The following is a 27,460-nucleotide window of genomic DNA, read 5'->3' as shown; positions in this document are numbered from 1 at the left end:
AGGTTATGTGAGATGCCATCTAAAATGAAAGAAAGAGAAGGGGAGAGGGGGGGGGTGGAGCGAGGAGAAATTAAAGGGGAAAGGTGGGGTGTCCCAGGAGAACATAACCTTGGTGTAGAATATGAAGGCCACACCTCCCAGGCCAGTGGAAATGAAGCCGAGGACAGCCTGAGTCTATCCAGTGATTTCAGGACACAAAGCTCTTCCTGTACAACTGTTCCATGGTAGCAATGCTCCCCCTGTCTGCTGTGCTGGGGAACCCAGAGGCAGAGGCCCAGGGAAGCTCTCCTCCCCCTGGAGCCCACCTGCAGCCTAGAAAAGCCCTGAATCCCCATCTTCCTCTCAGCTCCCCGCCCATCCCAGCCTCCTACAGGGCTCTGGGATTCCGCAGCACCTGCTCCGGCATTGAGATGCGCTCTCCATTGATGAGGGTCAGCACTTTATTGTCGTCCATGACAGAGTTCATGCTCTCGATCCACAGTGTGTCCACAGGGCCATCGAAAAGGATCCATTTCTCATCTGGCTTCTCATCTTAACGCAGGCAGTGGATAAGGGAACCAAGAGACTTCCCTCTCCCCCCTCTCCCTCTCCCCTCTTCCCTCTCCCTCCCCTCCCCCTGTCCCTCCACTCCCCCTGTCCCTCTCCTCTTCCCTCCCACTCTCTCTCCCCCCTCTTCCCCCTCTCTCTCCCTGTCCTCCCCCTCTCCTCCCCCCTCCCCCCTCTGCCCCCTTGTCCTTCCATGTTGCAAGGCATTTCCTAGGCATCTTCCATCTTTGCTGGTGCCTTCCTGTCCCCAGGGCCCCCACTCTCTTGGGAGCTGCTGACATCTCCACTTGCCCACCGGACCCCCTGGGTACCTGCACATGCGGCCCGCATGACACTGGACAAGATGCCATCTGTCCATTCATTGGTGCTGAGGTCATATTCTCCATACAGTTCCCCTAAGGACAGTGCCTTCGGGTTCAAAGGGAACTCCTGAAAATGACACCAGAAGGGATTTCTGAGGTTCTGGCAGCCCAAACTCCCACTGCCCCTGCCCCTTATGCCAATCCTATCTCTTAGCTCCTGCTAATCCCCACCGGCTCCCCTCTCCTGGGTCTCCTTGGGTCCAGCCGGCCCCTCCCAGCACCTGCCAGCCATGTCAGTGCCCCCACTGCGTACTCTAACAACGTTGAAGTTGGGATCTCCAGCACGGCACAGGGACGTCAGCGAGGCCTGCAGGATTTTCCAGGAGGTGGTCTTGCTACTGCCAGTGCCACCCACAATCATGGTGGAGTGGCGGGAGTTCTTGGTTTCATACAACTGCAAAACCTTGGTGAGGGTAAACTGTGTGATCTGCAGGCCCATTTCTCGGATCTCCTGCTCAATGGTGTCCCGCAGCTGAGAAAGGAAGAAGAAAACTGAGTCGTCCAAAGGACTTGCAAACACCCTTCAGTGCCTGGGGTCTTTGCACTCAAACCCCATCGTTAATTCACTGAGCACTGGCTGGTGGCAGAGGTGAGATACTGAGTGGTAGGGTGCTTGTCTGGAATATGCAAGGCCCTGGGTTTGATCCTCACTACCAAGGAATGAAGGAAGGCAGGAGGGAGTGGGGAAGGAAGGGAAAGTGAGAGAGAGGGAGGGAGGGAGGGAAGAAAGGAAAAAAGGCAGGCAGGTAGGCTGGCTTCATTAGAGCTAGGGAGGCAGCTTGATGGGTACAACATCTGTTACTCAACCATGGGGCCCCGAATCTAGACCCACAGCACCCACACAGAAGTCTGCGCACAGCTGTACATGAACCTGCAGCTTCAGTGCTATGGCAGAATGGAGACTTTGGGGCTTGATCACTGGGCCTTGCTAGTGACCAGTCATGCACTAGGGTCAGTGGGAGACCCTGTCTCCAAGGAATAAGGTAAAGATCAGATCAGCCTGTGTCCTTTTATGACCACTGTGTGTGTATACCCATGTGCACACACTACACACATACACACACTCACAGGAGAGCAAAAGACATCGGGCTCTAAAGTCATCAGCCTGGTTTCTTAGCTTTCAGCTTTGTAATTTTGAGTAGTTTTTTTCCTCAGGAATTCATCGGTATCCTCGTATGTACAATGTCTAGTGGAGCTCTATACAGTTTTTAGCATTCTTCAACGAATATTTATTGAACCTCTATGACACTGTGCTAAGTACTAGAGATATAGTTGGGAACAAAGTAATTTTACCATGCTGGAAGACCTCACTGTCCTGGGCTAGAGAGATGGCTCAGCAGTTAAGAGCACTGACTGCTCTTCCAGAGGACCTGGATTTAGTTCCCAGCACCCACACAGCAGCTCACAACCATCTGTAACTCCAGTTCTGGGGATTCTACATTTTCTTCCAGTCTTTGTGACCGGCATGCACGGATACACAGGTATACACATGCAAACAAAACATCCCCATGCATAACAATAAATTAATTTTAAAAAGAATCACATAAGGTACTTCTAAACCATAGAAAGTTGCGAGACACAGAAGTTATCTCCTTAACTAGATTTTCCAATGCTAACATCCATGTAACTGAGCACGCCAGAAAGAAGCAACATAGAATCTACGTCCAGGAATCTTGTTGGTTGCTTTTTCTGTTTTGTTTTTCAGACAGTCTTACTCTCTAGCCCAGGCTAGCCTAGAGTTCATCATGTAGCCCAAGCTGACTTCAGAGTCTCGGTGACCCTCTGGCCTCCGTCTCCCAAGTACCGAGATTATAGGTGTGAGCATACATTCGGTATATTTTTATACACATTGGTCATTTTATCATTATGCAATGTTCTCCTTTACTTTTCATTTGTTTCTGATTCTGTTTTTCAAGACAAGGTTTCTCCGTGTAACAGCTCTGGCTGTCCTGGAATTCAGGACCAGACTGACCTTGAACTCACAGAGATCTCTGCCTGCCTCTGCCTCCTGAACGTTGGCATTAATGGTGTGCACCACCACTGCCTGGCTTCTCTTCTACTTTTTTTTAAACTTATTTTTATTTTATGTTCATTGGTGTTTTACCTGCATGTATATCTGTGTGACAGTATCAGAAGCCCTAGAACTGTCTCTCCAGGCCTTCTCCTCTACTTTTTAATATTGCTTCTTTCTGAAGGTTTGTTTGCTTTAGGGATGGCAAGATCAGGTGTAGAGGCTAAAGGCATTTGCTGATCTGAGTTTTTGATCCCCAGAACTCATGTAAAGGGGGAAGAAGAGAACCCAGTCTACAAGGCTGTCCTCTGGCGTCCACACATGCGCTATGGCATGCAGGCCCATCACGTACATGGTGCACACACCCAGATAGTAAAGATGATACATAAAACTTCAAAGCTCACTTTGTCTGAAACCAGCAGTTACCACTGTAATCGGAACACTTAAGCCGAGTAAGATCCTTCAAAGCTTCAGTGGATTACACGGCTAGGGTTTCTATATGTCCTGTGTGTGCTCGAGAGAAATGGCTGTTTTTTGATTCGGGAGTGAAATCTCTTTAGATACGAATCAATTCAAAGGTGCCCGTGGTGCTGCTGAAATCGCCTGGACAGCGATTTGCGGTCAGCCTGACCTGCTTCCTGAGAGGTGGATTGTCTTGTGATTGTCTGTGTCTCCTTATCATTCAGCTGACTCAGCTTTAGCTCTTTTGAGTCTATTATTAAGTACATCCAAATTAGATCTGTTTTATCTTCCTGGTGAATCAAACATTTTATTATCATGAAGTGACCCTCTATTTCCAGTAAAGCTTTTTGCCTTAAAAGCTATGCTGTCATGGCTGCCTAGCTTTGTCTCTTGGTGAGTGGTTAGCTGGCAGATCTTCTCTTGGCTTCTTGGTCTTTGTTTCTCAGTCTCAGGTGCGTGTCCGGGAAACACTACCAAGTATTAGGATAAGGATGTGGCCTTTTCTTCCAGGCTGTCTGGTTTTCCCCAAGGACTCTAACAATTACTGTGGCTTTTGCTCACCTGCTTTTTTCTTTTTTGTTGTTTCTGTTTTTTCAAGATTGGGTTTCTCAGTAGCTATGGAGCCTGTTCTGGAACTCATTCTGTAGACCAGGCTGGCCTAGAACTCACAGAGCCTGTCTCTGCCTCCCGAGTGCTGGGATTAAAGGTGTGTGCCACCACCGCCCGGAAGTTTCTACCTTGGATATTATCTTGTCTAGATTTTCCTTTGAATCCTATCTCCCACCCCCCACCTTGTCTGCTGTTGTCTCTGCCGTAGTCCTTTTTCTTAATGGCATTTCATTAGAATTTCACTTACTGATAATCATGATAGTCATTCATTTGTTTCAGTCTGGGTAGGGTCTTGGTAGCCCAGGCTGATACGAATCCATAGACACCTCTCTCAGCCTCAAGTACTGCTATCTACAGGTGAGTCCATCGCTCCCCAGCTGAGACAGTCAGTAATGGCTTGTTCGTTTTGTGTTTGCTATACTTTCCTCCCTGGGCTATCTTTTTTCTCCAATTGGCTCATTCCTTTTGTTGAAGAACTCTGACCCTCCAGGTAACCAAGTCCTAAGTAGATAGAGCTGCCAGCTAGATGACACACCCATCCCCCCAGCCCCACTCCACCGATTTTGCTGTGTGTGTGTGTGTGTGTGTGTGTGTGGTGGAGTGGGAAGTCAGCCTGACTATTATCACTTTTTCTGAGTCACACGTTAACTAAGCCCCAATCTCCTGCCATGGGTCTGAATGGCAGAAGCCCACTCCTTTACTTCTAAAGTGGATCGTAGCTCACATGTTGACTAAGCTTGCTTACTTGGGTCACAAGACCAACCCTTTTCTCAGAGACCCGAAAAAAGTGGACACCTTGCTCCTCTTCTCAGGCCTGGTACTCTCTTTCAGAACCCTCACCACCCTGTCTGCTGTCCTGCATTTAAACAGATCCCTTGCCTGAGGAATGAGACTCAGGGTCCCCACTCTTTCTTCCTCTCTCCCACTACTAACACCTTTCATTGGTGAGCTTTGGTTTTCTGCGTGTGTGTGTGTGTGTGCGTGTGTGTGCGTGTGTGTGCGTGTGTGTGCGTGCGTGTGTGTGTGTGTGTGTGTAATAATTATTGTACAGTCCAGGCTATCCTCAGATTCCTTATATAGCCAAGGATGGCCTTGCATTTCTGATTCTCCCTCTACTCCCGTTTTCTTGTGGAAGCTCCGCTGTGGGTGTGGGGCTCCTAGACTGTGAGCAGAGCAGCCTGCAGGTCCCTCTGGGGCCTTCTCGCACTCCTCCCACTCCTCTTGAGTCAGAAGAATTCCCCAGAGAGAATCCTTCCACTCTCCTGTTGTTTATGCTGAGAGAGATGACAGAAAGCAGGAGGTCTGAGCAGCCAGTCTGCAAATGTCCCCTCAGTCAAAGCGTCTCATTCCTGCTCATACTGGCTGCTCCCGGGCCTGACACAGGCTCTTTTATCTTCCAGTCCTCTACCCAGCAGGGGAGGCAGAGTCAGCCGGTCATTAAGACGTCAGATCTTAGAGATACTACTGCTTACAACTGCTTTCCCCCCGCCCCCCACTCTGAGACGGAGTCTTGTTACAGAACTCTGGCTGGCTTCAAACTTCCAATGTAGACCAGACTAATCGCAAACTTGTGGGGATCCTCCTGCTTCTACCTTCTGATGCTGGGACTACAGGTGTGTACCTCCGTATCTGGCTGAGATCTAACTATTGAGACGTTTGCCTCAAGCGTCGTCCTTACTCTATCGCGCTACCCTGCCCACCCTTGCCTAGATCACAAATGTCAAACTGAAATTGCTGCCCTGCTGCCCCATTCCAGACTTCTCAGGGCGGGCTAAAGCCTCCTGTGGGCTAGCTCCCTCCATCTTCCTTTGCCCTCTGGGTGAGATGCGCTCACCTTAGAAGTCAGTCTTTAGCACAGTTGCCACGCGCGATACAACTGACTTTCCTTAGCTGGAAGTCCCCTGTCTCTCCACTGAGGGTTCATTTTATAATAATAAAGATGTATTTATTGTTTGGACGTGTATGGTGTGTCCGCATGAGTTAAGTACACCATATACATGCAGGACATTGTCAGTGGTAATAGGATCCGCTGGAAGAGTTGTCCACCGCCTCGTGGGAGCTGGGAACCGAAGCTGGGTCCTCTAAGGACAGCAAGTGCCGTCTCTCTAGCCCTGAAATTCTACATTTTTTAAGAACTGTGTGGTGTCTTCCTGCCACCAGCTCCAGACCGTGCTGAGATGGCAGACATGCTCGAGCACGCCTGGACGTTTCTACATATTCTCCTCACGCTTTCCGGTGCTCACAGCTCTGCTCTCAGCTCCCTATCTGAAGATTACAGGAGTGGCTTCCGCTCTGCTGGCCCTTCCTTTTCCAGCTTCCACCCCTGAACTGGGCCTGCATTGCCCTCTGGGCTCTGTTGCTCATTTGCTTTGTTATTCCTCTTCTGGACCTGAGCCAGGCTCCGTTCCTCCAGAAGTCATTTCCCTTTGCTTCTGCCAGTCACCTGGGGGCACTGACAACCCACAGACAACGCAGGAGGCTAAGCTTGGGATTTTAAATTACACAGTAGGATAAAATGACAACCGTAAACAGTGTGAGGCTGAGCTGAAGAAACTCCTATCACCAGGGCTCCGACGAGCACGTTTCTCTCCAGCATGTTTCTCTCCACGTTCCTGTTGACTAAGGGTGTGTGGCCCTATGGAGCTAGGCGTCCATAGCTTGGGGCTTTCTGTTCCACCTCCAGACTTGGGCTGCTTTCCTTCCTATCTGTCTCTGGCGCCTTAGATTGACAAAGTTCTCACGGAAAATACCAGTACTGAAACCTGCTTGCCTCTCAAAGTCTCCGCGCCAAGCCCCTGGAATTCTTGCCGTTTTAGCGATGCCGCTGTTGTTTTAACATTTTAGCAGCTGCAGTGAAGAGATCGCTCCGTGCATGTGGACCAAGAGAGTGCAGAGAGGAGAGCTCTTGCAGCTTCTGCACCTCCTCCCTTCCTCTGCTCTCACCTACCACACAGGGGGTGTGGGGGGGCTCTCCTCAAGGTTCCCACGGTGAGGACAGGAGAAGTGGGGGGGAGGGCTGATGGATAGCGCCAAGATAGCTGGGGTTTCAGTCAAGGATTTGTTGCGTAGGAAGAAGTAACTTGAGCCTGAAGTGGTGACTCACAGGAAGGCAGAGGCAGGCCAGTCTCTGAGAATATGAGGCCAGCCTGGTCTATATAGGGAGTTCCAGGTCAGTCAGGGCTACAGCTCTAGATAGATAGATAGATAGATAGATAGATAGATAGATAGATAGATAGACAGACAGACAGACAGACAGAGCAAGTAAAGTGAGTTGGGAAGCCTGTAGGACAGAGTCAGAGAGGAAGTTGTATGTATGGGTTTGAGGAGGAGCCAATTGTGTCACCTAGTGGGTGACAGAAGTTCAGGACATCGCATTTCCTGTTCCCAGATGTACAGTTACGCATGAGGTCAGGGAACTTATTAAAGAAAAAATAAACCAGGTGGTGGTGGTAAATGCCTTTAATCCCAGCTCTCGGGAAGCAGAGGCAGGCAGATCTCTGCGGATCTCTGTGAGTTTGAGGCCAGTCTGATCTATAGAGTGACTTCCAAGACAGGCAGGCATCAAAGTTACACAGAGAAACCTGTCTCAAAAAAACAAAAAACAAAAAAAGAATAAATAAATACTGTGCCAGCAGGACGGCCGGTGGCTCAGTGAGGAAAGGCACCTGCAGCCAAGCCTGATTATCCGAGGCTGACCCCTAGAACCCGCCTGGAGGAAGGGGGACCTGACTCCTGTAAGTTGTCCTCTGACCCCACCCCCACCCATACACACGCACAAAAGCAAATACCTTGCCGTAGTCTATGACTGGCAGTTCAGTGTTGGGGAAAAGGTCCTGCACAATGGCATTGAACAACGGAACATCCACCGAGGTCAGCTTGGCGATATTCATGTCCCTCATGGAGAGCAGCAGAACCTGTGTGGGGAAGGGCGAGACCTAACAACAGCGGCTAGGCCAGAGCTGGTCCTCGGTAACACAACAGGGACCACACAGGGACAAACATGAGGGGACGGGTCAGGTGGGGCGGGCGGGTGCTGGTGGGATAACTCTTTCTGGAGGAGGAAAAGAAAGAGTCTAAAACCGTCATGAAGACACCTTCAGACTAGTGAAGATGGAGACCAGGTCCAAGGGCCCCAAGCCGGGCCAACCTCTTCATCAGACAGATCCGGCTGCAGGCGGCGCTTCTTCCCAGCATAGCGTAGGAGGGAGGTGAGGGCACGCAGGCCGAAGTCGTAGTGATCCTGTCGCGAGAGCTGCTGCACGGCCAGTGAGTACAGGGTGTACACCTTCTTGGCCAGGATCTGGGAACCGTGCACAGAGGACAACAGTTCAGCTCCTACAAGTCCCCTTTTCATTTGGGGACAGTTAAGCCACAAGAATCTAGGTCAGGGACCTGAAGCATCTAGAAGGCGCTCTGGGCAGTGCTAGGAGATCTGTGGATTGTACTATGATTGGTTAGTGGCATCGTGGAAGGGAGACCCCTGCCCCTTTGGACTCCTCTGACTCCACAGCCTACTGACAGTATTCGAAGATCTTGTTAGGATAAATGGATTGCGAGTCCTTTTGGGGCTCCTCTGTCCAGGGAATAATCATGCAAGGGAAATAAAATAATTGGAAGGAATAAATTATTAGAATACCTTACAGTTGCCAAAGCCCTCCCCAAAGAGGATGATTTCGGCAATAAGTGTAGAATCGGGCACCACCATGGCGATTGGGCGGAACATGGACTTTAGGTTTTCTGGAAGCTCTGTGCGGCCAGCATAGCCTGGGGACAAAATCCTTTGTTTCAAACCGCATTTCCCTGTCCTCACTTGGTCTCCAAACATCCCACTCTACCCAGCTTTTACTCTATCCCTCACATTCTCCCTGGCTCCAGCTCCAAGTTGGAATTCTTTCCTCATCTCTGCCTTGGCTCCCTCTCCTCCCATCTTCTTTCCTCATAGATGCTCCTTACTTTTCACATTGCCCTGTTTCCAACTGCAACCACAGAGGTGCTGTGTTCTACACAGAGCCCACACGGGCCCTGCACAGCTCACAGCTGTGACTCTGATCTGAGCTTTCCTGACCCTTCCTGACCCTCGTGGGCCACGATGAAATGAAAACCCCTACACATTAGGGAGTCTTTCACTTTCCCAAGGGGTAGAAAGCAGAGCAAGGAGCTAGCCCACGGGGAAGATGAGGGTTCTGTCAGACACACAGCGGTTATCAGGTTATCAGCCCTTCAGGGAGAACTGGAGAGGAGGTACTTTCTCTTCTCCTTCCCACTGTGGCTGTAATTTGGATCTGAAATGTCCCTAGAGGCTTTGTTTGAACAAAGCCAGTTCAGAGGTGCAGCCCTCAGGGGAGATTAGACAGGCCACAGGGTCCTGGCCTCATCAATGGACTGCTCTTCACAGAGTTATGACTATCAATGGAAACTTTCAAAGGTGTGGTCTACATGAGAGAAGTAAAATATTGGAGCGCACCCATGAGTCAATGAATCTCTCTCTTTCTTGCTCTCTCCCGCTCCCTCCCTCTCTCCTCCCTGGCCACTATGAAATGAGCAGTCCTGTTCCACCACACAGCTCCTTCATGACACCCTGCCTCACCTTCACCAGAGGCTCAGAAATGATAGTCCATGGGCTGAGACCGTGGACCCCAAACTGACCTTTTGGCTTTAAGCTAAGTCTCCTTGGGGATTTTGTCAGAGCAATGGAAAGCTGACTAACGCAGGAGTCTTTAGTCAAGTATTTCACAGCCAAGCACTTTGGCACAGAGAGGGAGAAGGAAAGGACACAACACTTACCCCAGACACCCAATTCTCCCCTTCTCCCCACCTTCATGTCATTTAGTTCCTGCCACCTACCAGGATTCATGGTGATGAAGATCCCACAAGACCACACCAGGTTTATTTCAAAGCCCTCAAAATGGAAGCGGGTGAGGTTGGCAGCCAAGGCGGAGAGGATGGACAGGATCTGCTGGGCCACCACAGACAGCACCTCGATATTGATGCGGTTAAATTCATCAAAGCAGCCCCAGGCTCCAGTCTGTGGAGGGAGGGAGAGGCAGAGTTGCCAAAGCAAGAGAGGTGTCCTGAGGCACTAGCGCATGGGTTAACACACTCTTCCTGAAACTGATCTGGTAGGAAAGGTGGCCTCTGAAATGAAGGGTCATAGCTTCTGGCCAGAGCCCTCCATGAGACAACAGCTCAGGGTATGGCTAGAACACCTATAGGTTGGAACTCGAACGTCCTGAGTAGAGCACTGAGCAGATTCCGCACAGCTCCATGTGACCCTCGCGTGACCTTAGTTTGCAAACATGCACTGTGAAACTCAGGGCTCTGAAGGAGTTTCACTTCTTCACTGCGCTTATAGGAATTACCTGAGGCAAGGCTGTCTTGCAAGACAGATTTGGGTTTCAGTTGATTTTTAGTACTAAAAGATGTGTGAAGGACCTTTAGGACATGGAGGAGGGTACTGACCTGGGCCAGTCCTGAGTACATCCTGCCCATGGACTTATAGTCCAGGCCCTCGGAGCAGTTGACAACGATGACATATATACCCAGGGCTTTACCCAGGTCTTTGACCGTTTCTGTCTTTCCAGTGCCTGCTGGGCCTTTGGGGGACCCCCCTCGATGAAGATGCAGTGCCGTGGTCAATGTCATGTAACATCTGAGAATTTAAGACATGACTTAGGTCAGACTCCTGGAAGATTCTGTCGTCTCTGCAGCTCCTCCCCCAAACACCTGTTCATCCCCACAGCCGACCTGTCTGTCAGGGGAGTGATGACCAGCCGGCCAGAGTTCCCCAGGTACTCATAACCATACTGGAACTGTGTGTTGGTCTGGCGGATTATACAGTCATCAACATCCTGGGAAAACAGGACAGAATGAGACAAACATGGGTTTAGGGAAAGAGTAGAGATAGAAATGGTGACCATTAGGGTCCAGAGGGGTCGGAGAGCTGCAGGTGTTTTAGAGGATGGTTTAGGGCCAAGATGGAAAATGGGTTCCATACTGCATGTCTTTCCCCACCCCAAACCATGGAATAGCTGCCATGTCGGGTGGCACCTACAGGGAGCATCCTGAACTGGGGTGACAAAGTTAAAAGCTGCCAGAAAGGAGCTGTGAGAGAAGACAGTGTTGGGTTAGAATACAGTACACGTCCACAAATGAAAAGCATTTTGGGCCAGTTTGGGAATAAGAGAGGAGCAAGTTGACCATCTGACACCTTCTCCCAGTAGAAGCGAAGCTGGCTGAGCCAGTCAAAAGCATTGACGTCCATGAGGCCGCTCTTGTACAGTTTCTCCAGCACATCGCGAGCATGGATTTCTATCGTCACCAGAGCCACAATCTTAAGCCTCATGATCTTGGTTAAGGTCCCCCTGATGGCTTCTGAGTACTTATTTAGTATTGACACCTGTGGAATGGGGCAACAGTCAAGAACGACGTAGCCAAAGCTGAACAATATCGTGTCCCAACCTAATGTCCCCTCCAGCCCCACGCCAAAGCCCTACAATCCCTCTATCCAGCATCTACACAGGAGAGCCGGACTCTGTTGCACACCACGCAACTCCTTGCAGTTCCTGGCACTTAGGCACAGAGCCCCCTTGTTCTGGCTTGTTTGGACCAGCTCTCTCCAGTTCTGATTCTGGTCACCCCACATACACCAATTCCAACTCCAGGTGGGCTCCCCACCTGCTTCTTCTTCATGACCTTGAGAATTTTCTTGTCTGACCGCTCCTTAGCTGTCATCAGGCACTTGGTGACGTCAGCCGTCCACTGGATCTGACTAGCGGCAATCACCACCTGAGGGGGTACAGAAGCTGATTGTCAGGCCCTGCCTTTAGGCACCCACACAGAGCCTTCTTGAGTTTCAGCCTCTTTCAGAACCCAGTTACTATGTCTAGTCTACCCTGAAGGTTGGCATATGTGCCTAGGGTCAGGAGTCCTGATTCCATTATATAGGGTATGAGAGCCAAGCCCAGAAGGAGGAACAGGAAGCCCCTGTTTGTGAGGCTCTGGAGTCTGTCTTTCCACCATACTGCTCCGTTAGCTCCATTTGTGTGGCCCCAGCTCACCTGGCCAGCCCACTCCTTCACCCATTTGTCCCTCTTGTTGAGGAACTTCTTGAGGGCTACTCGGCAGTTCCGAAGCAAATCCCGCAGGGTCATCCTCATGGCCCGTTCCACATCACCAAGCCAGGACTAGAAAGAGTGAATAACACAAGGGCTCAGGCTAGCAGCCAGTGGCCGAGATTCCCAAAGAGAAGTCACAGGGGAAATAAGACTGAAGAGGGCTGAGGACCCATGAGGAAAAATGTTGTTAGGCCATAGCTGGTGTGGGTCTCTAAAGAATATGGAGGCAGGAAGCGGAGGGTTGGAGCATCAGATGGACACTTAAATTTAAGGAGGGGTGACAAAAGTCAAGAACAAGCATGTGTGAGGAAATGACAAGAACACGTATGTGTGAGGAAATGACAAGAACACGCATGTGTGAGGAAATGTCAAGAACACATATGTGTGAGGAAATGACAAGAACACGCATGTGTGAGGAAATGTCAAGAACACATATGTGTGAGGAAATGACAAGAACACGCATGTGTGAGGAAATGTCAAGAACACATATGTGTGAGGAAATGACAAGAACACGCATGTGTGAGGAAATGACAAGAACACGCATGTGTGAGGAAATGTCAAGAACACGCATGTGTGAGGAAATGACAAGAACACGCATGTATGAGAAAATGTCAAGAACACATATGTGTGAGGAAATAACAAGAACACGCATGTGTGAGGAAATGACCGCTACAAAGCAAGCTCATCTCCCTTCATGGAAATGGTCTCTCCTCGTGGACTCAAGCAAACTTTCTTTCTTTGATTTTTCAAGACAGTGACCTCTACGTAGCCCTGGCTGTCCTGGAACAGCTCTGTAGACCAGGCTGGCCTCAAACTCAGAGACCCACCTGCCTCTGCCTCCCGAGTGCTGGGATTAAAGGCGTGCCAAGCAAACTTTCTAGTAGAAAGACAATTCCAGGATAATTAAAGATACACCTAGAAACCCTGTCTTGAAAAAAGAAAAGGAAAGGAAAGGAAAGGAAAGGAAAGGAAAGGAAAGGAAAGGAAAGGAAAGGGAAAAGGAAAGGGAAAAGGAAAGGAAAGGAAGACAGTTTGCTCCTAAGACCTTCACCAGCACGCACCTCCACAGGGCCTTCTAGAAGTACTGGGTGGAGGAAATCGATGTATTCGCCATCACCTGAGAACATTCCCACTGCTTCCCATTTGCTGCTGGAGCTCCCGACCTGTGGAAGAGACAAGTCATCCATGCCCTGGCCTCATTCTGGCCTAGAGCAGCGGTCCTCAGCCTTCCTAATGCTGCAGTCCTTTAATACACTTCTTCATGTTGTGGTGAACCAACCATAAACTTACTTCTGTTGCTACTTCATAACTGTAATTTTGCCAGTGTTATGAATCATATTTTGCTACTATTATGAACGTAAAAATCTGATAGTCAACTCCCAAAGGGGTCAAGACCACAGTTTTAGAAGCATCTGTGCCCTTTAAAGGCAATTTCTTCTCTTCCCTCCTCTCACCATCGCCAGTTCTGGAAAGTTCTCCGTGAGGATCTAAAATCATTACGTAATGCCCCTCTCCTGCGAGGAGAGTGTGGTCCTGTCCAAAGCCTCCAATACTGTGATGTCACCACTCCTTCCCGGCCCTCATCCCATCATGGCCACCTCTGTTGACCTTTTGGATTCTCAGCAGTTTGATGTTGTCGAAGCATTTTTTGAGGTGCGGCTGCACAGCCTCCGGGTTACGGGACTGGCCCAGAATCTCCAGCAGGTCATCGTTGGACAGGAAGTAGAAGCGAGGGAACATATGTCGCTTGGTCTCTAAGTACATGTCCAGAGACTTCTGGATGTCCTCCAGGATTGTGTTCATTCCTATCAGTGTCTCCAAGAGGTCTGGGGAGAAGGGGAACGGACGACATGTGGCGTAGACATCAGTCCCCAGCTCTGCTTACAGCCCTTGAGTTTGCGGTACAGACTGCCGTAGGGCTTCGGAAACAGAAATCACGCCAATCCCCGTGTCTATTATCCCGCTCTCTCATGTATTCATAAGACATGTCTACACCTGGAAAGCTTGTACAGTGTTCATGGGGCATCATAGAAGTTAGCCCCATTTCTCACCAGTCTTTAGCATAACAGTCCTATTATACCTAAGAGCTTGGAGTGCCACCGCTCAACTCAAGAGTTTCTGGAAATTAAAAACGATCCTGCCCTTTACTCAATCCAGCAAGCCGAGTCGCTAAAGACACCACAGACACAGGAAGGCAGCAACCACGACACAACACGAGGAGGCACGCCATGAGGAGGCCAAAGGCCACTGCTGTCACCCTTGGTTACCCCCAGAGGTGGACAGTAAGTTGCTGAAAACACCATGTACTTCAGAGACAGAGCACAGAGACCCCTGAGCTGGTGCTGACCTGAAAAACCTCTGAGGACTAGCTTTCATGGTACCCAAGGGCATCGTGCAAGCTTCCAAAGGAGGGGGTAGACAACAGTTCTCTCCAGCTATGATGTCTATGGAACACATCAATGACTAGCCTGGCATGATAACCCTAAGGGTGCGGTAGTGGCATGCACACCTTGGCGGTAACCAACAGCTCTCTAATTAGACTTAAGACCACTCAACCAAAGGACAACCAAGGCTGGCAGTATGGCTTAGCTAACTACTACTCACTACCAATGAAGCTGTGGTTACTGGAGAAGAATCCACAACCACTAATTTACTAAACCACCACAATCCCTAACAACAATCTATAAACATTTGTCCATAGGCTCTCACCCCTCATCAAGGAAACTTCCCTTGGTAACAGATGGAGACCACTATGGGAAACACAAGCTGTCAGAATGCAGAGTCGTGGAGCCCAGTCCCAGTGGACACCTCCACAACACTCTCCACCTCAGACTCGGGGAGCACTGCAGAAGAGGGGGTGGGAAGGCTGTAAGAGCCAGAGGACCAGGGAGTTTGCTGTGAGACTCTGTCTCCAGTAACATCAGATGCTACATTCAGAAAGTCTCACCAACATGACCTGTAGAACATTATTTTAAGGTGTGTTACATTTATTTTTGCTCCGGAACATTTGTTTAATGATGTAAAGATGTATTGCATTCTTTTATGTTACATTTATTTAACTCTGTGAAGCTGTGATTCTTTGCCTGTCTGAAACACCTGATGGTCTAATAAAGAACTGAATGGCAGGAGAAAGGACAGGCGGGGCTGGCAGACAGAGAGTGCAAATAGAGAAATCTGGAAGAAGGGAGGAGGAGCAAGAGAGAACAAGAAGAGGAGGATGTCAGGGCCAGTCACCCAGACACCCAGCCATCAGAGCAAGAGTGAAAGTCAGACACACAGAAGTAAGAAAAGCCCGGAGGCACAAGGTAGATGGGATGATTTAAGGTAAGAAAAGCTGTTTGGAAACAAGCCAAGCTAAGACTGGGCATTCATAAGGAAGAATAAGCATCCTTGTGATTTATTTGGGAGCTGAGTGGCAGGCCCCTCAAAGAGCCAAAAGAGTAAAAAACAAACAACATTTTAGCATTCCAATGTGGGACTAGAGTAAAAGAAAAGCCAACAACAATGGCTGCCCAAATGTGATCTGAAAAAAAAGATTGACACCGATAAACATACAAAAATTAGATGGGGAAAAGCTCTTGAGGCTTCAGCCCTACACGAGGAGAGCTGGGAGCGGGAGAGCTGGGGGCGGGAGAGCTGGGGGCGGGAGAGCTGGGAGCGGGAGAGGCGGGAGCAGGAGAGGCGGCCCCTCCCCAGGATCGAGCACAGCAATTGGCTGTCCAGAGCCAAATGTCAGCCCTGACAACATTACATGGATGGAACAGGTTATAATTAGGAACATATATATAAACACACACATGCTATAACCATTAGTGAGAAAAGAGGCCATGAATTTGAGGGAGAACAGGAAGGGTAGGTAAGGGGGCTTAGAGGGGGAAAAGTTCTAATTAAATTTCAATATCAAGAATAAAAAGATAAAATAAAGAAATACAGTAAAGTGATAGAGGAAGGCATCCAAAGTCAACTGCTGGACTTCCCACCCTCTGGCGCGAGCGCGCGCACACACACACACCCATATGTGTACACAAAACACACAGTGCTACAACAAACCCACACACCCATACAGTCAAAGAACATGCAGAGCCCAAACTCAAGATTGTGGTCTTGAAGTAAACACACCCCTTTGATTATCTTAAAAAGAAAAGAAAAAAAGAAAAGAAAGAGGTCTACCACAAAAGCCAATCTGAGAGTTTAAAGATGTGTTCACAGTTATAGGTTCCCAGAAGTCTTAGCTTCTGGTCTGCATTCTCAGCCTTTGGGACTTTCCCCAGGTTCTTCCAGGCTCTGTCCTGACTAAGAGTGTGAAACCATGCCTTCCAGCATGTGTAGTGACTGCAGGCTACTGGAGTCTTTGGGTGACCTCAAGTGACCTCTGGAGGTCACAGAAAGACTCAGAAACGTGGACCAGATGTTTGTTGCGTATGTTCAACAACAGGATCACTGTTTTGTGGCTTTGTGAGTCAGTCCTTTTACTCAGATCACTTCAGGGCGGCAGTCGCTGGGACTCATCCCTGCTGAGACCAGCGCTGTTGAGCCAGCGCCCTCTACTGTACTGTGAGAGTCACTGCTCTGTTGCAGTCCTTCCAAAAGCTCCAGCGACAGGAGGGAACTGCAGTGTGCAGGGAGCAAGCTGCCAGGTGCACAGGACCAGCAAGGCCTGACTCGGTAGCCCGTGCTCTAAAGCACTGGATGATATTCCACTTAGTATAAGTTTAACTTGATCCACTTACAAATAAGAACAATGAGCAATAGCATGTGATCAACACTAGCAAATGTTACTAAGTGGTGGTGGTGTCACTGCTCACAGCCACAATGGGATTAAACACAGCTACTGATGATAGTGATGATCGAATCATTTTAGTGACGAAGCATGTGGCCACGACCTCACAAATGCATAGGAGCAGTGAGGGCTGTCGGGATAATTGCCTGGGGAGCCCTCACCTGGGTAGTGGGTGCTCCGGAGAGCGTTATTGTCTTTGTTCATCCGGTCCATGATGGCTTTCCAGTTGTTGTTGACCTGGTCAAACAGGGCTGACTCATTGGGCAGCTGCTTTCGGATGTCCTCTCCAAGGAAGATATTCTGGGGGGCAGAGAGCCGGGAGGAAAGGCCGTTTCGCACATGCCCTGTACACTCTGCTCCCAGACCACAGATGACAACCGAGTAGAAGAGTCAGACCATTAGAAACCATGGCAAGAAGCCAAACTGGAATTTGGAATTCAGGACAGAGCCCAAGAGGAAAATGTAAATCTGGAAGAACACAGGCTTGCCTGGGTGGGAATGTAAGAGACAGAGTCAGAAGGCGGGGTCTCAGGAGGCGGGAAAGGACACCGACAGCAGGCCTATTTCCAGGCTCCAGGCAGAGAGAAGAGCTGAAGCAGGGGTAGGGACAGCCCAGGCAGTATGGATGCTGACCTCCAGGTACATCCACTGTCTCTGCACCGTGAGCACCATCTCAATAACTTCCAGAATGAGGGAGAGGCAGCGCTCCCAGTGGTCCACATCCTTCTCAAAGGCCTTCACGAATCGAGAGGCCTTCATGGTCGACAGAGCCACCTGGTTGTCTTCCAGGGCCTGGAACACTTCTTCTGTGCCCCTGGGGTACAAAGACTGGAGGTCATTGTCCATACCCACCTGCCAGTCCCTTAGCCTCACTCTGCAGTTCAGGACACATGTGCCAACCTCATCAGGAGTCCTTTCTACCTGAGCCGGTGATGGCCCTTGTCCTTGTAGGGTACTATGTCTAGTTGCGTCACATCCCAGGTTTTGGCAATGTTTTGTAAGCCCTGTGAAGAGAATTTGGAGGACAGAGAAACCATGTATCTAGTCCACAAAGGGGAGAGGAGCCTGGGAGGGGCCCTCAAATGGGGCAGGGCTGGAAGTCTGTACACAGGAGGCTGAGGAGTAGGATACAATCTTACCACTTCTATGGCCAGCTCTTTGGTGGCCGAAGCAGAGATCTCTGCGATTTTCTCCACGTGCTGGTCCATTCCGAGCTGCACGATCTGTTCCAAGGTGAAGCTTTCCGACTCCTGATCAAACTCCCGCTGGACTTCATCTTTGACCTGGTCCCAGTGCCTGCAGCCCAGAACAGGAAGTCTGACCTGGAGGCCAGCTCCAGGGTCTACTAGCAAGTGTCAATCAATCCCTGGGGCTGTCAGTGTGACTCAGTCAAGCTCTTGCTTAGCAGGTGTGAGGCTCAGCATTCCACACCCAGCACTGCTTAAAGAAAAAAAAAAATCTCTTCTCTTGTTTCCTCCCTTTGGAACATTATAATTCTGGTTATTTGTTAATTCCTGATTCAACGGGTCTTGCTAAGTAGGCTCCAAGGTGCAATCTTAGACACCGTGGGGAATACAGAGACTGATCTGTCACTCTCCAGGAGTCAATCCTCTGGAGAAGGAGTTAAGGCAGGTGTGCATACGAACACGCAATCCATTAGTGCAGGTCTCCGACGGCTCACGTGCTGGGCTAAGGGCTGCACGCGCTGCTACTCAGCTTCTCACAAGTGCTCCATACTGGGAAGTGCTACTATTGCATTAACAGATGAGGAAATGCAGGTTAGGGAGTCTACATAACTTATAAATTGGGGGGTTAGATTAGTTAGACTCACCCACATAACACTTAGGGGTAAATGTTGCCAAAAACACTACCCTGGAGGCATGCGAAAACAAAAGGTTTTCTTCACATGCATACTGATCTAAAAATCTCTTACCAAACAATGTATTCTGTCCCCACTGTAATTCCTTCACCATCTAATAAATTCTTGGTACACTAAAGGGATTAAACGTGGAAAACTTGGTGTCAGAAGACCAATGAACAAATGTGCTTGTGACTTTAAAACAGGCCAAGCTGTCTTAAACTAGGCTCAAAGGCAAAAAAAAAAAAAAAAAAAAGGAAAAAAAAGAAAAAGAAAAAATGGTGGCTACAATAAAATAAAACTTTTTGGATCAAAAAAGCCCAAAAAACAAAAAAAAAAAGGCTGGAGAGATGGCTCAGCGGTTAATGCGCTGACTGCTCTTCCAGAGGTCCTGAGTTCAATTCCCAGCAACCATATGGTGACTCACCACCACCTGTAATGAGATCTGGCGCCCTCTTCTGGCCTCAGGCATGCATGCAGACAGAACACTGTATACATAATAAATAAATAATTCTTAAAAATGCTGTTTAAAAAAAATAAAAAAACAAAAAAACCCAAGTCTTAGTTATAATAGATAAAGCCAGAGGAGGCGGAGAGAGATGCCAGGAAAGAGCCCGCGGACATATACTCAGTGAATCTGAATGCCCGGGACAGCACAAGAAGCAGGAGACATGGAAGACTGGACACGGCAGCCCGTGCTGTCTGTAGCACATACACAACAGCCCCGGTGTGGACGGAGTCAACCTAAGTGTCCATCAACTACTGAATGGAAAAGAAATGTGGTATCTGCGTCTGATGGAAAACCATTCAGCTTTTCAAAAAGAAGAAACATAGGATGTGGGGCACATGTCTTTAATCCCAGCAGAGGCAGGCAGACGTCTGTGAGGTCAACATCAGCCTAAGCTATCTACAGTCTACACAGCCAGTTCTAGATCAGCTGGGGCTACATAGTTAGGTCTTGTCTCAAAAAGAAGAAGAAAGAAGAAGAAGAGGAAGAGGAAGAGGAAGAGGAAGAGGAGGAGGAGGGAGGAGGGAAAAGAGGGAGGAAGAGGGGAGGGGAAGAAGAGGAAATCCCTATAATTTTCAACAGTTTAGATGGATGTGGAGGATTTTATGTTAAGTGAACTAAGCCAGCACAGGAAAGTGAATGACCTTATTTAGATATACAGTCTGAAATCGTCACATTCACACAGGCAGAGAAGAGAATGGTAGCTCCAGGGGTGTGGGGGACAGAGTTGGGAGAGATGGTCAAAGGCTATGGAGTTTCAGCTAGACAGAAGGAGCAAGTTCAAGAGATTAAGCTGCACAGTTACTAGTGCTAGCAACAATGTATTATGTGTATGTAAATAACTAAGTAAAACCTTTAACTTTATTTTAATAATGAGGTGGGGCTGGCATGTGCACATGAGTGCAGGTGCCTGCAGAGCCCAGGTGTTGGGTCCCCTGGAGCTGGAGTTACAGGCAGTTGTGAGCTCCTGGTGTGGATGCTGGAATGGAGCCCAGGGCCTCTGGATGAGCAGTGTCTCACTGGACACCTCTCCAGTTCGAATTTTTTTCACACAGGGTCTACTAAGTAGCCCTGGTTGGTCTCTGCCTCCCAAAGAGCTGGGATAAAAGGCACGTACCACTGCTCCCTGCTATTCTTTCTTTCTTTCTCCTTTGTTCTTCTTCTTCTTTTTTTGTTTTTGTTTTTTGTTTGTTTGTTTGTTTAGTTGGTTGGTTTTGGGTTTTGGTGTTTAAAGACAGGGTTTACTCTGTGTAGCCCTGGCTGTCCTGGAACTCACTCTGTAGACCAGGCTGGCCTTGAACTCAGTGATCTTCCTTCCTCTGCCTCCTGAGTGCTGGGATTAAAGATATGTGCCACCACTGCCTGGTCCTTTTTTCTTTTAATAGATTTATTCATTTTATTTTATGTGTGAATTTTTTGCCTGTGCTTGGTGACTGAGGGTTCAGAAGAAGGTACTGGATCCTCTGAACTGCCATAGAGGTGCTGTTCTGACATCTGTATCTATTCCTAAACAAAAACCGGACATGTTGGAGCTAGGCTGTACCTCCACATCCACCCTAAGAATAAATGTTAAGGGTTGGGAAGAAAGCTCCCTGGGTAAAGGTAGTTCTGTGTAAGCATGAGGCCCTGAGTTCAAATTCCAGCACCCCTATAAAAGGCTAGCCATGACCAGTGTGCCTGGAACTCCAGTCCTGGCGGGTGGTCACATGTACACAGACACCTGCACCCCTCCACACACACAGATGAACACATACCCCAAAAGTAAACCTCAAATATTCTCTCCACAGAAGTAAAAGAAACAGGTACATGAGGTGCTCCATATGCTAATCCCTTCAGTGTAGCTCTCCCACAGCGCACACACCCTGCAAGACATATGCTGGCCATCATAAATACATGCCTTTCGGTCAACTAAACACAAACTTGGGGTCAGTAAGCAAGGACACTTGCTACCAAGTCTGACAGTCTGAGTGTGATCCCCAGGGTTCATATGGTGGAGAGAGAACCAACTCCCATAAGTTGTCCTATGACTCCACACTGGAGCTGTGGCCACGCGCGCGCACACACACACATTAAATAATAAATAAATGCAATCAAAAGGTTTTAGGTCAATTTGAACTAGTGCTATGGCTTAGCAGGACAGTGCCGACATTCACAAGACTTGGGTTCACTCCCTAAAAGTGAAATACGCTGGGGCCAGGGAGATGGCACAGTGGATAAAAGTGGTTCATGTGGCAAGAGTAGGGACCAGGGTTCGAACCCACGGAACTCAAGAACTGGCTGGGCAGGTAGGGCAGTTGCCCTCAGGCCGCAGGGACGGAGGATACTTAGGGAAGGCTGGCTAACTAGCAGGAATTGGGAAGCTCTGGGTTCAGATTCTGCCTCATTAAATAAAGGGAGGAATGATCAAAAAGGACACCTAATGTTAACTTCAACACATGGATATGCACACCCAGGGAAGCAAACACACATACACCACACACGCACATACACATGCGAAAAAGAAAAAAAAGCATGAAGTGAAATGAATTACTTGTACCAGGAGAGGGTACAGACAAGAACGGGCAGAGCTGGGCAAGGGCAGCCTCACCTCTCTCTGAGGGCGGGGTTCCGCAGGTCTGAGATGAGGGGCATGGTCCTCTTGAACTGCTCTATTTTGGAGCGAGTGGTTTCGATAATTTCCCAGTTTCGGTCCTGAAAAAAGATGGAAGACATCAGAAGTCCCATGGCGCTGGAGCCTGCCCACTTCCTCAGCTGGGACACGGCCATCTTGTCTGTCCCCACGTACCTTATACTCTTTGGCTAGTCTTGTGAGGCGGCGAAACAGCCCATGGGCCGTGGACTCCATAGCCTCGGTCTGCAGGGTGAGGAAGCAGCCCGTCTTCCACTGGTTCCAGCTCTCCTCCCAGTCCCGAGTGATCTCCCACACTTGCTGGAGGGCATCAAGCTCCTGTCGGGGGGCAGGAGGATGGACAGACAGCCTTAGGCATGACGCCCCGGCCCCCGCCTCCCCGACAGCTCACGCAGGTCCTTCCCTTGTCCAGCTGATGATGGTGCTGCCTCCCAGTTCACCTTTGCCCTCTACTCTCTGGCTTCAAGGGCTCATCAAATGCTAAGCACTTGAGAAGCTCCTCAACACTGAGTCTTAGGGAAATGAAAACGAAAGCGTCGATGTGATACCACTTCACACCCACTATGGCTAGAACAACAACAACAAACCTGTAAAGGAAATACATGTTGGCAAGGATACCAAGAAAACCCAGGAATTCTCATCCATTTGCTAGCGGGATGTAAAATGGCACGGCTGCTGTGGAAGATTGCTTGGCTGTGACTCGGAAACGTAAGTGGAGGGAAGCCATATGATCTGGCAATTTTATTGCTAGGCTTATACCCACAACAATTAGGGACAGGCGTCCAAATACAAGTACACGCACACTCATAGGAGCCCTGATCACTATAGTGGAAGGGTGGAAACCACCCCAAACACCCGCCAGGTGAATGAACGAACAAACAATGGAATATTAGCGAGCCATGAAAAGGAATGGAATACCGATACACGCGATAGCATCCACGAGCTGTAAAAACACCGCAGAGTGAAAGAGATCAGAGACTGAAAGCCACGTTGTTCCATTGGTAGGAAATGCCCAGGATGGGAAAAATCTATACACGAGGACGATAGGTTGGTGGGGGCTGGGGAGAGGGGGTGGAGGAGGGGGTGGAGGTGAGGGCTGGGGAGAAGGGGTAGAGGTGTCTGCTGATAGAAACATGACTTCCTCTTGTGGCAATGAAAATGTTTTGTTTGGGGTTTTTAAAATCGTTTTTAGAAAATCTTTTTTCTATTTTTTAATAAATTTTTAAAGATTTATTTATTTTATGTATATGGTGCTCTATGCCAGAAGGGGGCTTCAGATCTCATTATGCATGGCTGTGAGTCACCATGTGAATGCTGGGAAGTGAACTCTGGACATCTGGAAGAGCAGCAGGTGGCTCTTAACCTCTAAGCCATCTCTCCAGCCACCTAGAATCTTTTTTCTAAGGATTTATTTTTTATGTTATGAATATAGCTGTCTTGCCTGCATGTGTGTCTACACACCATGTGCCTGTAGTATCATAGGGTCCAGAAGAGGACATTGGATCCCTGGGAACTGAAATTACAGACTATGTAAGCTCCCATATGGGTGCTGGGAATCAAACCCAGGCCCTCTGGAAGAGCAGCTGTGGTGGTACCAGGGACGGAGGGAGGCATCGCTGTGAGAGGTCTGACCATGTTTTTGTTTGGAGGAATTTGGAAGACTTTGGATGGAGGCTTCAATGGGGCTAAATGTGCCATCCCAGCAGAAGCATGAAGGCAGGCACTGTAGCTGATATGGGACGTGGGGCAGTGAAAAAGTTTCAGAGGAAGAGAATATTAGAAGGTGGCCTAGAGACTGTTCTGGTGATATTTTGGCAAAGAGTGTGTCTGCTTCCTTCCCTTATCCAAAAAAATCTGCCCAATGCTAGATTGAAGAGTTCTGGATTAAATTGGTGTTGGCAGAGGAGATTTTAAGACAGCCCAGTATGGACTCTGTTGTGTGGTTATTAGTGGCAACTTTATGCTGATCTATACTGAAAAGGAGAAAACTGAACAAGGAAAAATACAAAATGTACAGTTTGAGGAGAAAAAGAGCACCAAGAAGTAAAATGAGCAAAGTCCAGTGCTCAAAGAGATAACAGCTTTAAATAAAATCCTGGGGGGAGGCTGGGCAGTGGTGGTGCACACCTTTAATCCCAGCACTCAGGAGGCAGAGGCAGGTAGATCTCTGTGAGTTTGAGGCCAGCTTGATCTACAAGAGCTAGTTCCAGGATAGGTTCCAAAGCCACAGAGAAACCCTGTCTCTAGAAACAAAACAAAACAAAACAAAAAGTTAGAGCTAATAGGCCAAGCAGTGATTTAATTATGGGCTGGAGTGATGGCTCAGCAGTTAAGAGGTTAAGAGGTCCTGAGTTCAATTCCCAGCACCCACATGGTGTCTCACAACTATCTGTAGTAAGGTCTGGTGCCCTCTTCTGTCCTGCAAGCATACAAAGAGAAAGAACCCTGTATACACAATAAATAAATCTTGAAAAAGAAAGTAATGTTGCCAACATGGAAAGGCAGTAGGAGGACCTCTATTTGGATTTAAAAAAAAAAAACAAAAAACTCACAAAACTGTTAATGAACCATTCCCAGGTCCTCGGAAACTTGTTCTGTCCCTGCCACTTGTCCCTGGTCTCCATGGAACCCAGCTCAGCACAGTACCTTCTCCAGGTTCTGGAGGTCCTTGGAGATTGGCTGCTCAATCTTGAAGATGCCCAGGTTGGAACGGAGGTTGTTCTCCTCATCCCGCATGGCCATCAGCATGGCGCGCACCTGTGCGATCTGATCCAGTGCAGCTGTGTAGCCCACGTTGCTGGTAAAGGGCCCTGTGGGAAGTCAACATGTGGCTCAGATCCCACTCGGGTCCATAGCCTCTCGAAAAGGCCAGTCTGTGGCTCTCTAGTTTAGTGGACAAACCCCACTGCTACTCTCACGTGAGAGAAGAAAGGGGAGGAGAAAAGGGGGAGCATGGAGGGAACAATGGAGTAGGAAGTCAGGGTTAGGACACTGGAAAGGTTGCTGGCCCAGGCCTTTCGACCAGAATACCGCGACTCCAGGCAAGCTCAGCCTCTGTCCCCTCGACGCCCCTTCCCTTTCCCGAGCTGCCTACTCCCTTCTCCCCGCTCCAAACCTCCCCATGCCACACCCCCCCCCACCTGTTTTCACCTTTCCAGGATAACATTTTGAATTCTGAGTCATAAAACCAAGACTAAAGAAGGGGAGAGAGGTGGAGTAAGGAATACCTTTGACCTCAAAATCTTCTAGAAGGTTGTGTGCCTTCTTCTTGAAGTCGTCAGCCGCGTGAATAAGGCCTGTCTTGAACTTCTCCTTGTGTCTCTTCAGCATCTGCTCACTGTCCAGCAGTATTTGTTGGAAGGTGATCCACTCCCCACTGAGACTGTCCAGCATCTCCAGGACCTAGGAGAGAGAGAGGGCGGAATGACCCACACGCAGGAGGTCTATCCTCTCTGAGGCTGGGCACCCAGGGTGTAACATATGCCAGCGATACTCTCCCAATGAGCCGCTCGCTCCCCCAGCTCTCTGTCAGTTAGCTGCATCTTCTGCCCCTCCAGACCAGCGTTCATAAACAGTCTATGCATGACTGAACCAATCTCAAGTTGCTGGGTCTAACAGAAGTATATAAACTGAGAGGCACCATCGTTTCAGTTAGTGTGGTCCTCAGGAGTTCTGAATCTCTCACTTCTCGGCATGGCCCCTGAGGGCACAAGGTCCTTCCTCTACAGTCTGTTGCCACTGATACATGCTTGACTCGGGTGGACCAAACACAACGGGAACTTACATTGTCTGGAACCGACACCTCGTACTTTTCTAGAATGGTAAACTGCTCGTGGATGGGAGGGATCTGAGTCTCCAGGCTGGGTAAGTCATGCTGCAGGGTGTCCATGAGCTGCATACTGACCCCTAGTTCCTCCAGCGTTTGGGGAGGGCGACTGATTCTAAAAGTCAGCAAAGAGTGTGGTTGGTGGAAAGCACGTGCACGCACACGCACGCGTGTGGATACTCACGCTCGCACATACCCACAGTCATGCCCAAGCCAAGCCTTACTTCTCGGCGTTGTCTTTCAGATAGGTGTGCAGATCCATCAGGCGCCCGGCGGCCATCTCCTTGAGCAGGGTGGTGAACTTATTCTGCCACTCGTTGCAGTGCTGCACCAACGAGAACTTGAGGTGTGAACAGTCCAGCAGAACGAACTGAACGTTGAGGACCGTCTCCTCCTTTTGGACGTTGTTAGCCACCTCTGTGTAGCTGCAAGAGCCCAGGTCTGCTCAGAGGGTTCTATCCCTTCACAGGTGACCCCCCAACACCACCACCCAAACTCCACTCTCTTGTTTCCTTTCACCCAAACCTGCAGTTCTAGACAGTTCTATTGCCGGGTCTCACCCAGGCCAACCCATTCCTGGCAGGCTGCTGTGACCATGCCAGCTTCGCAAGTACAGGACAGTGTGAATCTGCAGTCACAACTTTCCCCCGGGACCCACAGCCTTGAAGTTCCCTAGGTCCAAGTTGGGCTCACACCGCACCGCTTCTAGCTCGGTTGCCTCAAGCAGATGGTTGGTTTAGGAGATAGGCTTTTTACATTTTGTCAGGCTTGGCCTCAAACTCCTGAACACAAGTGGTCTTCCTGCCTCAGCTTCCTGTGGCTGGAACTACCGATGGACCACCCTTGTATGCTTTTCTCCTTGGACTGTCTGACTATGCTGAGCCTTCACGTCCTCATGCATAGGTAGAGATGGCAAAGGAAGCCTCAGGGGAGGTATGGTGGCCCCTTTGTCTGCCTCCTTCTGTGTCTGTGTTCCAGTCTGTCTGCGCTGTTTCCTCCTGGGCCCCACCATCTCCGCCTGATGAAACCCCACCCCTCTTAGGACGCACAGCCCCTACAGGTGCCATCTTCACGAGGCCTTTCCTGCTGTCTCTGGCTGGAAATCCTTTCCTTCTGCTTTATTGTGGATTTAAAAATTTCCCACAGGTCTGTGTGCTAAGTCTCAGTCTGCAGCTTGACGCTACTGGGAGATGGTAGAAAGGGGTGAACCAAATAGAAAGTCTTCCTATCACTGGTGATGCCTTGGAGGGGCCCCTTCCCCCAACACTCTCTCTGCCCTTATCTTAGGCACAGACTGATGGCTCTGCATCCACTATAGTGCACATTGACAAGCCCAAAGCAATGGCGTCATGGTCATGGGCTAAACTTTCCCCCAACTGTGAACCAAAACAAACCTTTCTGGATAGGTTTATTTTCCTCAAGTATTTTTTATAGGAACAGACATTAACTGGCAGACCTAGCGAGCTGGCCCCCGTGGCTCGCACACATACTCCTAGTACAAATGCATGGAGCCGGTAGAGACACAGCAAGTGCCTTACAAGCTTGCAGAGTTCACAGAGTACCTTCATATACATGGGATCGTCTGGCAGCACCCTACTGTGGGTCACATCATATCTATCTTACAGGAAACTGAGGCCTGGGCATATCAAATTCTGCCGGGACTGCATAGCCAGTCAGTGCTGGAGTCCAGCTTCCCAGCATGCCAGGCTCCCACTCTCCCAGCCATGCACTCCTCTTCCTCACTGCGCTACCGCC

At 49.3% G+C, this 27,460-nt stretch overlaps 1 protein-coding gene across 1 annotated transcript in view; it reads right to left on the bottom strand.

Moving 5' to 3' along the window:
• The window catches only part of Dnah2 (dynein axonemal heavy chain 2), a 114,906-nt gene that overhangs the window by 40,416 nt on the left and 47,030 nt on the right, over positions 1 to 27,460 (bottom strand). The window contains exons 21-44 of the mRNA XM_087910446.1: positions 25,930 to 26,130; positions 25,664 to 25,820; positions 25,107 to 25,281; positions 24,526 to 24,689; positions 22,036 to 22,197; positions 21,838 to 21,941; positions 18,024 to 18,180; positions 17,806 to 17,888; positions 17,518 to 17,698; positions 17,046 to 17,184; positions 13,713 to 13,930; positions 13,166 to 13,267; positions 12,048 to 12,173; positions 11,665 to 11,775; positions 11,198 to 11,386; positions 10,735 to 10,838; positions 10,450 to 10,639; positions 9,835 to 10,015; positions 8,627 to 8,754; positions 8,138 to 8,290; positions 7,779 to 7,904; positions 1,162 to 1,380; positions 858 to 975; positions 395 to 531 (exon numbers count right to left, since the gene is read on the bottom strand). Of these exons, the coding sequence (XP_087766572.1) occupies positions 395 to 531; positions 858 to 975; positions 1,162 to 1,380; positions 7,779 to 7,904; positions 8,138 to 8,290; positions 8,627 to 8,754; positions 9,835 to 10,015; positions 10,450 to 10,639; positions 10,735 to 10,838; positions 11,198 to 11,386; positions 11,665 to 11,775; positions 12,048 to 12,173; positions 13,166 to 13,267; positions 13,713 to 13,930; positions 17,046 to 17,184; positions 17,518 to 17,698; positions 17,806 to 17,888; positions 18,024 to 18,180; positions 21,838 to 21,941; positions 22,036 to 22,197; positions 24,526 to 24,689; positions 25,107 to 25,281; positions 25,664 to 25,820; positions 25,930 to 26,130 (3,625 nt within the window). The remainder of the gene's footprint in view (positions 1 to 394; positions 532 to 857; positions 976 to 1,161; positions 1,381 to 7,778; positions 7,905 to 8,137; positions 8,291 to 8,626; positions 8,755 to 9,834; positions 10,016 to 10,449; positions 10,640 to 10,734; positions 10,839 to 11,197; positions 11,387 to 11,664; positions 11,776 to 12,047; positions 12,174 to 13,165; positions 13,268 to 13,712; positions 13,931 to 17,045; positions 17,185 to 17,517; positions 17,699 to 17,805; positions 17,889 to 18,023; positions 18,181 to 21,837; positions 21,942 to 22,035; positions 22,198 to 24,525; positions 24,690 to 25,106; positions 25,282 to 25,663; positions 25,821 to 25,929; positions 26,131 to 27,460) is intronic.

The sequence above is a fragment of the Myodes glareolus genome, chromosome 9, assembly GCF_982192425.1.
Source record: "Myodes glareolus chromosome 9, mMyoGla1.1, whole genome shotgun sequence".
In the NCBI taxonomy this organism is placed as follows: domain Eukaryota; kingdom Metazoa; phylum Chordata; class Mammalia; order Rodentia; family Cricetidae; genus Myodes; species Myodes glareolus.
Note: the sequence above shows the minus strand (reverse complement) of the source record. Positions and strands in the feature narration are given on the sequence as shown.